This window comes from Oryctolagus cuniculus, chromosome 7 (assembly GCF_051225735.1).
Source record: "Oryctolagus cuniculus isolate XC-2025 breed Fujian yellow rabbit chromosome 7, ASM5122573v1, whole genome shotgun sequence".
In the NCBI taxonomy this organism is placed as follows: Eukaryota; Metazoa; Chordata; class Mammalia; order Lagomorpha; family Leporidae; genus Oryctolagus; species Oryctolagus cuniculus.
Genome location: NC_142873.1, coordinates 3,326,523 through 3,341,072, shown reverse-complemented (window position 1 = coordinate 3,341,072; position 14,550 = coordinate 3,326,523). Strand labels below are relative to the sequence as shown.

Sequence of the window (14,550 nt, the reverse complement as noted above, 5' to 3'; positions counted from 1 at the left end):
ACTTGAATTGCACCCAGGTGGGGTGAAGGCATTGCAGGTGGTGGCTTAACCCACTACACCACAATGACAGCCCCTAATTTTTCTTAAGTAAAAAGTTGTCTGGGATAGGCTTAAGGCCCTTTAGGCCCATTCTTTTATTTTTTTTTAAGATGTACTTATTTATTTGAAAGTCAGAGTTACACAGAGAGAGGAGAGGCAGAGAGAGGTCCTCCATCTGATGGTTCACTCCCCAGATGGCTGCAATGGCCGGAGCTTCGCCGATCTGAAGCCAGGAGCTTCTTCCAGGTCTCCCACACGGTGCAGGGGCCTGGGCCATCTTCTGCTTTCCCAGGCCATAGCATAGAGCCAGATGGGAAGTGGAGCAGCCAGGTCTCGAACTGGCACTCACATGGGATGCCAGAGCTGCAGGCCAGGGCGTTAACCCACTGAGCCACAGTGCCTGCCCCAAGGCCCATTCTTTTAAACACAAAACAAAACTGTACTTGAGGCACAAGGTAGCAGTTTACAGTTTTATTGATTTATCTGAAAGGCAGAGAGACAGAGAGACTTTCCATCGTTGGTTTACTCCCCAGATGCCTACAACAGTCAGGGCTGGGCCAAGTCAAAGACAGGAACACAGAGCCTAATCGGGTCTCCCACACAGGTGGCAAGGATCCAAGTAGTTGATCCATTTGCTGCCTCCCAGGTGCATATCTGCAGGAAGCTGGATCCAAAGAGTGGGAGCCAGGACTTGAACCCAGGCATTCAGATATGGGATGTAGACAACCCAAGTGGTGTGTTGGCTGCAGTGTCCGAATGCCTGCCCCAAGGTTTTCTTAAAGCCAGCAATCTCAGTAAGGTATTAGGTGAGGAGAGGTCTTCATACCAGAGATCCCAAAACCAGGACTCTAGGGCCCAGGTTAGGGTATGAGGGATGTAACGAGGAAGGCCAAGAAAATGTGGTGCACTCACATGTTCTTCAGCGGCCACTCCATCTTCACTGTGTGAAATCGATCACAGATCTCTGTCTTTGGAGAATAAAGTACTCATGCCAGTCCTAGTAAGGACACCTCTGCTCTTCAGGACACAAGTCTAAAGTAGTGCTTCGACGTGTGACAACAGAATTCTCTGATCCCGTTTTAACAAAGGATTTTATTTGCTGATCTCCAAAATGCAAAATTCAGAAAATAGTGACCCACCGCAAGAATGACTCTACATGGAAACACTTTCAGCCATCCTCTCCTCTCTCTAAAAGGAGCCCTTTCGCGTGCATGTCATGAGAGAGCAGGCCAGCCTAGGGAAACAATCTGTGTGGAAGGCACATGGCATCTGTCTTGGCTGCACTCTGGGACACGTCCCTGGCATGTGGGGAGCCTCCCCCTGTGGTGGAAATTAATCCCATGTTTTAAAAATAGCAAAATATTTGAAGACCCTCCCCCTGCTCCTCCTCCTTCACATTATCTACTAGAAAAGTATGGAAATAAAGTTCCTCTCACAGCCATCCCAGTTGTTATCAAAACAATGATTAAAGAACTTCCGGGTTAAGTTCCTAGTTTTTGAGTTCCAGGCAATACACTTAGATATTTACAGAGAAAGTTGAACCTCAAGTTCTGCTTCTCTCCAAAACTGGTTAGTAGAAAAGAGGATTCAGTGAGGACAGCTAAGAAAACTGGCAGTCATTCTACGATAAAGCGGAGCAAGCTTTCCCAACCGTCAATGGGTACTACCTCATTAATCAAAACTGCAGATTCACCAAGATTTGAGTCTTAGACACAGACTGCTCTTTCCCAGAGAGCCAGCCTGCAGACAGCACAGACGTCTGTGGACAGGACAGAATGCTGGTGAGGGCACAGAGTAAAGAATCCCAAGAAACGCTTATGCCATTTCCATTTAATAAGCCGGTAGTATTGCAACCTAAAGATCCAGGCGTGATTCAACCAGAATGTTCTCGCGGAACTGTTCTAGGAAAACATGATTGGCAGCTGGCATCCTCTGGCTCACTGTGCTCCACGCGCCGCTTCAGCCCCGACCTCTCGGAGACTTAAGGCTGGGGAGTGTAGCGGAGGTACTTCTTGCCGGATGGGAGCTCTTTGGTGAAGACTCCTTTGGGAAAGAGTGTTTTGGCTTCCTCTTCAGGGATGGTTGGAAGGACCATCACACTGTCTCCATCCTGTTGAAAGACATTGAGAGTGTCCAGATGCAATCTGACAGTGAAGCTTAAAGGTCTAACAGTCAACTTCAGAAAAGCAGCTATAGGTGCTAGTGAGGAGAATCTAGTGTTCTTTATTTTCCCCGAGGAATCTGTGTTCACAAGTGAGTCTTTGAAACGGTCCTGTTTGAAACTCAGTAACGGCTTGCTGCCATACTTCAAATTTTAATTCTCAGTCCATATCACAGCCTGCAAACCCTGCCTTACTCCCTTCTCATCTCTTCACTCCATCTCCTGCCATTGCCTGTCCAGGCTCAGGCCTTCCTTCAAGCTTTCTAACGTGCAAGTCCATTTTTACAGAAAGCTCCTTGCTATCTTGGTGCTCCTCCCTGTGGAGCTCTTCCCTTAAATATGCATCAGTCACCTTTCCCTCTACGACCTTCTCAAAGGTCCCTTGAGAGAAAGGCCTTCCTCCCCAGCCAAATTCAAAACCACCTCTCCCACTCCTGGCCCTATCTGCCCTAACTCTCTGTAGCACCTGTTACCTCTGTTCAGTAGACTACAAACTTGTTTGCTATCTGTCTCCACCCCAGAACCTAAGTTCTAGAAGGGCAGACAATGAGTGCATTGAAAAAACTATGCATGGATTTCAAGATGTTTTTGTACTTTTTTTGTTCACTGCACCTCCCCAGTACCCTTTGTCTGGGTTCAGTAAGCATCGATTTAATTAATGGACACAGATTTTAAAGGATTTGCCGGCCAGAAGAAAGAACAAAACAAAACAATAAAACCTGATATTCAGGTTGAGATATTTAAAAACCATTAAGACAACGTGTGATAGGAGACTCCTGTCCTACCTACTTGCAGGAATCCTAGGGATTGAAAGTTACGAGCAGGTTTTGGAGACTCCTACGCAAGTTTAAGACGACTGAAGCTTAAGAGAAATGGAATGCTTCATGACACTATTACCCCAATAGCTTCCCAGCCACGACTTAGCAAAAGTGGTCAACTCTGGTTTGCTGTCTGGGAAGGGTCCGATAAATGCATTTGTAACAAAACGAAAAAGAATCATTCAAACAGCATAATTTGTCCGAATTATGTAAGAGTGAGAAGGCAATACAGAGAGTTTGCATTTTACACGGAAGGCTTAAAGACTTTGAAAATGGAAAGGTCCTCCCAATGGACGTCGGCGCCAGAGGCAGAGCCCCAGCTCACACAGACCCTGCAGCCCGCCACTCGGAGGACAGCCCTTTGGCCGTCCAGGCTGGCTGGGGACCTGCCCTGTTGACACTTTTACCTTCCAATCCACGGGGGTGGCGACTCTCTTTTCTGCTGTCAGCTGGAGAGACTTCACTACTCTCAGAATCTCATCAAAGTTCCTGCCAGTGGTGGCCGGGTAGAGGATAGACAACTTCAGTTTCTTATCAGGCCCGAAGACGAACACCTGCAAGCACACCAGGGCAAATCCAGTACATGTTCTTGGATTGTTCTGAGAGTAAAACCTCTTAGGAAAGCTCTGCAGTCATTAAAAACGTCCAGGGGTGTAAAAGCAAGAGCAACCATCTAGAAGGACACGCCGAACTGCTAATGGGGCAGCTGGAATAAAGATCACTTTCTTCTCCATGTTATTTTTCTAAACTTGAAAGGGAACCTCATTTGGCTCTGGCTGTCCCAGTAAGAAACACTGATAATTTAAATTTCATCTAGGCAAGGCCCAGAGAAGATAGCACGTAAACCAGGGAGTCTTACCATAAAAGTAAATTGGAATGGGAACTGATACCAGTTCTCAAGTGGTTGTACTTTACTGACAGCCTCGGTTTGTTCTCCAGGAGGTAGAAGATAGAATAAATAAGAATTCAAAACAGCTGTCTCATGCGGAAGGAAATGGCCCATCACTTTGAAGAGCAGGCTATCAGGAGAGCTATGGAAAAGGATTCTCACTTTTGGATAATGTCTTAGGATAAACTGCTTATTTTTCTGTTGAATTTCCAGAGCTCTACATCATGCAGCTTAAAAATCTGGCTGAGGGGCGGGCACTGTGGTGCAGTGGGTTAAGCTGCTATCTGCACTTGCTGAAGTCCCAGCTGCTCCACTTCCCATGCAGCTCCCTGCTAATGGGCCCGGGAAAGCACTGGAGGACGGCCCAAGTGCTTGGGCACCTGCCACCCACGTGGGAGACCTGACTGGAGTTCCAGACTCCTGGCTTTGGTCTACCCCAGCTCTGGCTGTTACGGCAATTTGGGGAGTGAACCAGTGGATAGAAAATCTCTGTCTCTCCTTCTTTCTCTGTAACTCTGCCTTTCAAACAAACAAATAAATAAATCTTTTAAAAAAAAGATTTTGCTGAAATTTTAGCTACTTTGCACCAGTGTCACAGAAAGTCAGTGATATCATCATTCTAACATTTAGTTCATAACTGTAGCCGTTCCCCTGCTTCCTCCCGTTGATCCCAGTACTGACACAGATGTCAGCCTAATCAGGTCATACCGACCACAACAGACGTCAGTGACTCACCACACGAGCTGTCACAGGCATGTTCTTCTCATCCCTCTCTGCTGGGTCCAGCATGCCCAGCAGGATGGCAAGGTCCCGATTCTTATCGTCAATGATGGGAAAAGGCAGCTTTTCTGTGGGCTCATCTCCATTGTAAGCATTGATATCCTGGAATGCAGGGGGAAGAGAAATCTAAGCCTGATGCATCCTCTCAGTTTCATCAGCTAATGCCTTCCAAGACAGAGAAGTGGACAATAATTGCAACAATTCTTTCTGAGCAATTTTAGTAAGAAACCAAACGCTCCCTGTCCCAACCATTCACTGGCAGGAATTAGGGTAGGGTAGAGTGCTGAAATTATAAGCATGGCCCAAAGTCCTTGTCGCACCCACTTCTCTTAAATTACACTTGCTCTTCCTGCTTTGAAGAGCTGAATAATACAGAGTAAGATGCCAATACAAGGTAGCTCTGGGTGCCCAAATACTGTTAAAAATATCAGAAACAATGGGCTCATTAAGTCCATCACATGTAGATATATGGCAGTGTGCAAAGAAAATTCTGTAGATGTTATCCTTGCTTCAACAGCACCCTGACTCAGACAGTAAACCAAAGGAAGACACTGAGAAATTAAAAAGCAACAAAACACCATCACAATATTCAAAGCAAACCCATTTAATTGAATATGTACTTTAAGGACAAGTATAAAGTTAACTGGATGAAAAGGCAGAGCTAAACTCATACCCGGTGAAATCCAAAAGAAGACAAGGCAATTCAAGTCTGAAACAAAGGAGAATGATGGACTTCTCCTAGCAAAATGTCTTTCCTCCACTGCTGTCCCTGGAAGCCTCTGTTGCAGGCTTGTGTGTAACCCAGGTTCATTATGTGATCAGCACAGATGTGGACTAAACACCTCAGCAGGCACACATGGACTGCAGAGGAGTAAGAAATGGCTCCTGCTTTCAAAAGATCTCCTAATCTGATCCCATAATTCCCCTGTGAAGCAGCAGGAAATACCGGGCTGTAATGTGTAAGTGCAAGACTGCCAACACTAGTGTACCAACATCCCCAGATCTGTAGAGCTGCTGAGTTAGTACTGGCTCCGAGAGAAGGCAGCACTTCCCCTGGGGCCTTTGAGGGAATCTGTATAACTTTTCATGGGGAAAAGGAAGGTGTTTTGGGAGGAGGAACATGATTAATAAGCCACATAGACAAGTTTGTACATTAACGATTATAGAAAAGTGAGAAACTTGGCTGGGAGTTTCAAGAAGTAAAAGAAAAGGCAATTTAAAGTTGCAATACGGGGACCAGCGCTGTGGCGGAGTGGGTAAAGCAGTGCCGCCGGCAGTGCCGGCATCCCATATGGGCGCTGGTTTGAGTCCTGGCTGCTCCTCTTCCAGTCCAGCTCTTGATGTGGTCTGGGAAAGCTGTAGAAGACGGCCCAAGTGCTTGGGCCCTTGAACCCACATGGAAGACAGGGAAGAAGCTCCTGGCTTCGGACAGGTGCAGCTCCGGCTGTTGCAGCCAACTGGGGAGTGAACCAGTGGATGGAAGACCTCTCTCTCGCCTCTCCTTCTCTCTCTGTGTAATTCCGACTTTCAAGTAAATAAATAAAGAAATAAAAATAAAGTTGCAATATGGTTTATTATTCCCATTGAGCCGTGAAAGTGAAGCAGGGGGTTGATGGCAGAAGATATGAGACCTCCGTGGACTTCTTAGCAGAGATGTGATAAGAGGAAAGTGGATTCAAAATGGACACCACATTTCGACAGGTAAATTCAGGATGTGAACTTTGCTTCTGCTGTTACTGGCTGTGTATTATGCCACCATAACTAAACAGCAAGTGACATGATTTCACCCTAGCGGCACCATGAGATTTTCTACATAACTAGCTGTATGTCAAAGTTGGGCCACTGCTTCTGATAGTGAGGACTTGTTTTCTATTTGACACAATCACAATTTTAAAACCTCTAAGGCTGAAGTTCACCAGGTAAAATGAACCTCCGTATGCTCCTATACTTCGAAAGGCATTATATAACAGGCTACAAAGTTTTCCTGCAAGGAGCTGTCATCTTAATTACTGCCATGCAGTAATTCTCCACCCTGCCACCGGCATAAACAGGCACTGTGTTACGCCCAAAATCACCAAAGAACTTTGCTCCGAACACCAATAAAGCTTTAGCTTTATTCTATCCTAAATCAGGCAAATCCCCAGTCTTCATCATCTAGTATCAGATGACATCAAGGTTCAAATGACATCACCATCATTTTCTAGCTGGACAATGCTGAGCAAACCCCTCCAACTTTCTGAGTGAAAAAAAGAAAAAATTCATCCATGAAAACGGAAGCAGAAATGATAAACCTGGCTTACAGGGCTCTGAAAGAATCTAAAGAGAAACTGAGCGTGGCGACGCTGCAACTGCTGGATTCCACTCACTTCCAAGTGAAGACTGAATACAAATCCACCTCAAGATGGGTAGCGGCTCTTCCCTTCTCTCCTACAACATTCTTCTAATCTCAGACATCTAGGGTTAAGAGGTATGGCATGGCCATGGGATCCGGCCTCAGGGCATCAACTCACCAAACAGTACTGCATCTGTTACTCATTTGCATGTACTTGACATAGTGCCTTGTACACAGTAAACATTCCTCAAAAGGTAGCTACCATTACTTAGTAACACTTGGTAGCAATGTCCTTAAAATGAAGTTTTCAAGGTAAGTTTACACCATCAAATTGACTGTCAAAGTAAATCCTTAGGTGGAAAGTAGATAATTCCTTCAGCTCATTCCATAAACACTGACTGACTGCCTAAGGTCTACTAAGCACTGAGCAGTGTTCCAACAGGGCACAAAACAGGAGCATCTGCTCCTGCTGAGCCCACATGCTCGGGGGAGAACCCAATCAACAAAGGAAGCAACACAACACACACAGTAAGTCAGCTGGTGAGGACGCAAAGGGGAGGGGACATGGAACCTGAAGGGGTGCTATCACTTTAGAAGTGGTTGGACAAGAAGGCTTTATGAGCTGCCACTTGAATTGAGACTTCAAGGCCAGCCACACCAATGTTTCTGGGAAGTGAGTCTTCCAGATACAATTCCTGATCTATTTTTAAGGTACAGTCAACAAGTTCGCAGATAAACCAGAAATGTGACAGGAAAAAGAGTTAAGAGTGGCTCCTTGGATTTTTTGACTGAGCGCTACAAAAGTGAGGCTAGTGTTAGCTGATCAGGACTCTGGGGTTAAGAATGAGGCCTGGTTTGAGACTTGTGTGGTCTGGGATGGCGGGACATCCCAGGGAGAATGCTGAGGGGTCAGTGGCTAAACCAACCTGGAACTCGGAGGTCTAGCCTGGAGATGGAGATGTGAGACTCGTGATGTCTAGATGGCATTAAGATATGGGAGTGGATGAGCTCAGTAAGGGAAACAGGGCAGAGACAAGAGAAGAGGTCTAAGAAATAAATCCAGTCCAACTTCAGAGTAACTTAGGAAACAGATGAAGGATCAGTGTAAGCCCGAGAGGGAGCAGCTAGGCTGTGGTGTTCTGGAGGTCATGGAGGAAACCTTCAGGACTCAGAGCCATTAGCTGGGCTGAATGTTCTGGAAGGCTAAGAAAGACGACAGCTGAGGACTGGCCATTTAGCAATGCTGAGGTCACCGTGTACTCCCAGCCAGACCTTCAAATAATCAGTGAACTGCAAACCCAAGATCTATCTCTACCGTTACCTCACAAACAAGCTTATTTGCAATTAGCCCAATTTGTAACTGTACTGTGTGGGGAGTTTGCCCCAACAACAATTATCAAGTCCACAGCAGACATCACCTGGGTGTCATCTAATTCAGTCAAATTCTCACACTGTCCACCTGGGGACAGTGTCACATCCCGCAGTTTGAGGGCTCAGTCCTGTAGGACTGTCCCTACCTCTGATGACAATCGCCAAGTTCCAGGTAGCTTTCCTAGTGTTTTTGAACAACCAGCTATAAACTGGTATTCCCATGACCCCTTCCTTGTGTTTGATTAATATGCTATAGTGGCTCACGGAACCCAGAGAACCATATTTACTGGTTTGTTAGGAAGGCTATTACAAAGAATAGGGATGAAGAGATGCATAGGTCAAGGTATGGGAGAAGGGTGTGGAGCTCCCATGTCCTCTCCAGGAACTTCTCATGTTCAGCTTCCCCGAAGCTCCTCAAATCCAATTTCTTTGAGTTTTTATGGAGGCTTCATTACAAACACGAATCCTACCTTAGTCTTTAGGGCGATCAGCCCCAGTGCTGAAGCTACCTAAGGGCTAGCAGCCAGCAATCAACTCCTTAGCATACAAAAAGACCTGCAGGACTCTGAAGATTCCATAAGGAATGGGAAGAAGACCAGATACATGTTTCACACAGCACAGTACGCTACCTTGCTCCAGGCAAGATGGTCCTCAACGCTGTCTACGGACAGGGCGATCAACTTCACATTCCTCTTGGCAAATTCTGGTGCCAGCTTTGCAGCTCGGCCGAGTTCCGTGGTGCAAACTGGGGTGAAGTCCCGAGGGTGGGAGAAGAGGATGCCCCATCTGAAATGAAGAAGGGCACAGCTGAATGAAGAGTTACCAACATCAGGTAGAATGAAAACCTGCAATTTCTAGCCCCTCACCCCAAAAATAAAGTTTTCTTTCTTAAATGAATGCTTAAGAAGATATTTACTTAGGCGATGCTTTATAATCTTCTCGCCGCCAACAAAGCCTATGTTTAGAGCTCAATTCAAAGATTATGAAAATTCAAGATGCTATTTAAAAAGACTAATTTTAGGGTGTTGTCTTTTAATAGCTATAGTACCGCTCTGACTCCTGTTAGCTAATAAAATCTGTGCTACCCAAGCTAACAGCTTGGTGAAATAACTTTCTATTTCTTCTTATCCTTTTGTCTGCTTTTTTCTACCAAAGACCCTGATGTTCAGCTCCAACAAGGAATGTGTCATCCAAGCACATGTCTGACTGCAACAATAAACAGATTATGTAACCTGAACTAAATAAGGACCTAGCCTCGATTTGTAAGTAAAACGCAAGCTGACACTTGGCTCCTTTGAAATGAGGGGATATAAAATCTTTTGCCAAATGTACTAATCTGCCAAACGGGACACTCAGTGTTTGCACCCTGACGAAACAATAGCACTTAGTTTTATCTACCTCTTGTTCAGCTGCAGTTCCTGGCAGGTACAAAACTGGAGGCTACAATGTAGACTCTACAACTACAGATGCGTAGGTAAGTACTGATCTCTAAACCATCATTGCCTTGAGGTTAAACCTGCACAAATTCGGAGCACATTTTGAGTTGAGTCACCAGGAAACTCTGAGGCCCATTTCCTTCTCCCTGGGAACAAAGTACTCTTTCAACTGAAAAGGAAAATTTAACACTCAGTTCTCCATACTCTCATCAGTTTAAAACATCAAGGGAGCACCCTAAACTAGTAATTACTAAATTTAGCCTAGATGCTAAGCTGACCCCTGCAAAGTCTGACAAATTTTCCAGGGTACAAAGAAAAACACAGATACAAGGGCACCTCCTTCCCACCTCCACCTGTCGCTCAACTCCCCAGGGTTCAGGAAGAGAAAGCCATACTTTCAAACAGGATGGAAGTGCTAGGGCAGGAACGGCAGAAGTGTGTTATGTTTACTTCCTAATAAAGAGCCACAGAAGGGCATATATTTTTTGAAATAAATAAGCTAGCTGTGAGTACAATGTAGGCCTTAGATTCTATGGCAAAGAACTTAAGTCAGGGTCACATGAGATTTACGAGATAAAGTCTCCCAAAGTAGGAAAAAAAAAAAATGGAACAGGCAGTTTGTTAGAGGGGTAATAAGTTAGAAAAGTCTTCGCTTCTTGGTGGGTCAGCAGAGTCCCTGTTGCTTAATCACGCTCAGGCACTGGTTTGAAGTCACTTTGCATCCCCTCCTTCCTCAGAAGGCGAGACTCCGGCCTGCCACATGCCTAGAAACAGGCTAAACTCCAGCAATGCCTTCCCTTGGCCTGCTTCTTTCCTCCTAAGTTTTCTGACTGCTGCTATTGAGAGTAATTCGATCACATTTACCCATTTCCTTCCTTTCACATTTTCAAGACAAAAGGATTACTCCTTAAAGAAAACATTTCCTGCTTACTAAGCCCCAGAAATCCCCCCCCCCCCCCCAAGTATGTTCTGTTTGGTGAAGATGTAGTTCCTTCTACAGAAGCAGTGTTAAGGCTCAATAAACTCATTAGATGCAGCACCTGAAATCCTTAGGTTCTCTCCAATTGCTATGTATGGAGTAGGTCCCTAGGCCATTAGGGGAGTGAACTAGCAGATGAAAGATCTGTCTCTTCCTCTCTAGTTCTTTCAAATAACTAAGTAAATCTCAAAAAAAAAAAAAAAAAAAGAAAAAAAAAAAAGAAAAAAAGAAATGACAGTCTGACTTGAGATCAGAGAGTTTAGAAAAATTAGAGGTAAAAAATTTGTATATTATAATGCTATAAATGGCTCACATCTCTTCCAGGTGGCACAGGAAACATGTCTAATCATAGGCAGACTTGCATATCTGATTACAGATGTGGATTTTCTAAAAACATGTCCTATTTTCTTTCTTTTCTTTAAGATTTATTTATTTATTGAAAGGCAGAGTTACAGATAGGCAGAGGCAGAGAGAGAGGAGGTCTTCCATTTGCTGGTTCACTCCCCAAATGGCCACAACAGCCAGAGCTGAGCTGATTTGAAGCCAGGAGCTTCTTTGGGGTCTCCCACTGCTTTCCCAGGCCATAGCAAAGAGCTTGATAGGAAGTGGAGCAGCCAGGACTTGAACCAGTGCCCATATGGGATGCCAGCGCTGTAGGCGATGGCTTTACCCACTATGCCACAATGCTGGCCCCATGGATATTTTTCTCATCTTCTTACTGGTGGCTCCCTGAGAAGGTACCACTTTCAATTAAAGCTAAACAGAGCCAGAAGCCAACAAACAATAATGGAAAAGGATGGTTAGCTTAAATACTGACAGTGTTGCTACAGTAAATAGCTTTCATATTTACCTTTAATCTAGACAAACCTCACTTCATGGAGGAGAGAGTTGTAGGGGAGAAAACACATTCTGAAGATTCCATAGGGTTGGGGAGAAATACTAATACCTGGATTCTGAATACGACATTGGCCATAAGCTCTATTTGTTAAGTCTTTTCCTGCCTTCAAGATCTGAATATTTCATTTCTCAGTGGCTTTCTATCCCACTCCTCTGACAAAGCTTACTTTTCTGCTGCTCAGTGGCTGGGCTGAAGGGGCTTAGGGATAGTGTGGGCCCGTTGTATAACAATCTCTCCTGCGGCACAGTGAGTTAAGTAAGCTGCCATCTGCAGTGAGTGGGGGATGCAGGTTGGAGTCCCTGCTGCTCCACTTCCCTGCTAATGTGCCAGCGAAAGCAGTGGAAGATGGCCCAAGTTCTTGGGCCTCTGCACCCACGTGGGAGACCCAGATGGAGTAAGAGGCTTCTGGCTTCAGCCTGGCCCAGCCCTGGCTGCTGTGGCTATTTGAGGATTGTACCAGCAGATGGAAGATCCCTCTCTCTGTCTATCCCTCCCTCTGCAATTCTTTCAAGTAAAATAAATAAACCTTTAAAAAAATTACTGTGTAGCCACACACACACACACACACAAAATCTCTCCCAGGTTCTCAGCACAGCCGTGTCCAACCATTAACTTCTTCCTCTGCCTCTCCCCGGTGAGTCTCTGGCTACTGTATCTAAAAAGGGTACAGGCTGGGAGGACTGCACGCCTCATAACACCACGGGAAGACACCTCCTACCCAAAGTGTCTGGAATGCTCCTGATGAACACCAGGCAACTTAAAGTTGGCTGTAAAACAAGAGCAACACCCATTAACTCCCGATCATGATGCTGCGACCACCAGGCCAGACACTGGGTCACCACGCTGGCTATCACACGTGCTGGATGCCAGAGAGGAGGCAGGGCAGTCAGAGAGGGCAGAAGCGAGAGAGGGAGACAAAAGGGTCTCTACGGGGGGAGGTGCACGCGTCCCGTGGCCTGCAAGGCCCTCCCTGGGCGCGAACAGGCCACTGCAGCTGAAGACCTTAGCAGGGCAGTCAGAGAGGGCAGAAGCGAGAGAGGGAGACAAAAGGGTCTCCATGGGGGGAGGTGCACGCGTCCCACGGCCTGCAAGGCCCTCCCCGGGCGCGAACAGGCCACTGCAGCTGAAGACCTCAGCTCTCCGCTCAGAAGGTGTTGCAAGTTCTGGAACCAAGGACACAGCTACACACAGCCTGGCTGTTTCTGGCTCCTCCCTAGAGCTGTTGCCAAATTTTATCTTGGCCAGCGGAGGTGTTCTGGGCAGCTCGCGGCTCTACGGTTCTCCTCTGGGGCCCAGGAGCCTGCAAATACCACTGCAACAAGGAGAACTCTCAGGCGAGGGCGGGCCCCTCCCGAACCTGCAGCCCGCAGCTCCGTCCTCTGACTTTGGCCCTGGCCACCCTCTTTCCCCAGGGAGCAAATTCCAGGCCGGAGGGAGGGGAGGAGGGTGGTGCGGCCCCGGGCACCAGTCCCAGGCAGTGACCGCCGAGGTCGCCCGGCCTCCGCCCCCCGCACGGGTTACTAAACGGAATTCAACCACACGAAACCTGGCGTTCCCAGGGCCTGCGGAACCCAGTTGCGTTCCCACCCCCACCCCTGCCCCCGCTTTAGCCTGGTTAGCCCGACTGGCGGCCGAGAGGGGTCAGGGACCCAGGCAAGGTGACCGGAGGGCGGCCGGCCCCCACCTGCGCTCGGCCGACGCGGGGCCGCAGGGCGAGAGGCACGTGCGGGAACCGGTGGCCGGCACCGAATAAGGCAGGCGCCTCGGGCCCCGGCGGGACCGGACGACGCGGCCACTTACGAGTCTCCCAGAAAGTCGTGGAAACGGATGCGGCCGATGGTGGTGTTGGCCTCGAAGTTGGGCGCCTCGTCCCCGAGAAGCAGACCTCCGGGCATGGCGGCAGCGGCGGAGCGGGAGGGACAGCGTAGGCGCGACTGCGGCAGCAACCAGCCGGCGGCTCGGCGGACTGGCGCGGCGCGCGCCCGGCGGGGCGGGCGGGGCCTGGTGGGAGAGGGGCGGGGCCCGGGGCGGGGCCCGGGCGGGGCCCGAGTGCCGAGGGTGTGGGGCCTGAGCGGGGCCCGAGGGCGAGGGGCGGGGCGAGGGGCGGGTCCGAGGGCCGAGGGTGTGGGGCCTGAGCGGGGCCCGAGGGCGAGGGGCGGGTCCGAGGGCCGAGGGTGTAGGGCCTGGGCGGGGCCCGAGGGCGAGGGGCGGGGCGAGGGGCGGGTCCGAGGGCCGAGGGTGTGGGGCCTGGGCGGGGCCCGAGGGCGAGGGGCGGGTCCGAGGGCCGAGGGTGTGGGGCCTGGGCGGGGCCCGAGGGCGAGGGGCGGGGCGGGGGGCGGGGCGCCCGGCAGCCTCTCGGCCTCCCGCCCTGTGAGAACCGCCGGACGCGGGCGCCGGTCTCTCCGTGACGCGGGCCTGGGGTAACGCCGCCCCCTGGAGGCTGCGGGGTGCGCCAGGTTAGACTCCGCGAGGCGGTTCGGGTTCGGGGGTGAAAGGAGGCGGACAGCCGAAGTAGGGGAGTCGCCGCGCGCGCTGCCGTCCGCTGCCGCCGCACGGCTGGCGGAGGCGCCTCAGTCCTGCGCGCCCGCGAGCCCGCACGGCCGCGTCTGCGGCTGAGGAAGTGGCCACACCGGGGTCGAGTGCTGGAGGAAGTGGCTTTCTCATTGCAGCAGAAATTCCCGTACGAAGTCCCACGGAACCAGACTTCCGTTTTTGTTCAGCCTTTGCCCGCCCACCTTAGGAACCCTTAGACAGTCACGCCGCACGCGTGTCCTGAAAGCGCAATGTGAAATGTAGAGCACCGTGTGCAGGTCGCTTCTGTTCCCCAGGGGACGGGGGATTCAGATT

General features: G+C 48.9%; 1 protein-coding gene across 1 annotated transcript; it reads right to left on the bottom strand.

Moving 5' to 3' along the window:
• Positions 1-495: 495 nt before the first annotated feature.
• Positions 496-13,681, bottom strand: PRDX6 (peroxiredoxin 6). Its single transcript, XM_002714992.5, has 5 exons — positions 13,504-13,681; positions 9,020-9,176; positions 4,643-4,789; positions 3,426-3,572; positions 496-2,149 (listed from the first exon to the last, which is right to left on the bottom strand). Exons 1-5 carry the CDS (start codon positions 13,596-13,598, stop codon positions 2,021-2,023), a joined length of 675 nt encoding a protein of 224 aa, XP_002715038.1. The 5' UTR covers positions 13,599-13,681; the 3' UTR covers positions 496-2,020.
• Positions 13,682-14,550: the final 869 nt, after the last annotated feature.

What these genes read in the sequence shown, in the direction of transcription:
- PRDX6 (XM_002714992.5), bottom strand. Translation starts at nt 13,598, where the DNA reads ATGCCCGGAGGTCTGCTTCTCGGGGACGAGGCGCCCAACTTCGAGGCC. An exon ending in CACGACTTTCTGGGAGACTC is followed by an intron (nt 9,177 to 13,503) that starts GTAAGTGGCCGC and finishes TCTTCATTTCAG; the next exon opens with ATGGGGCATCCTCTTCTCCC. An exon ending in TGCCTGTGACAGCTCGTGTG is followed by an intron (nt 3,573 to 4,642) that starts GTGAGTCACTGA and finishes GTGTGCTTGCAG; the next exon opens with GTGTTCGTCTTCGGGCCTGA.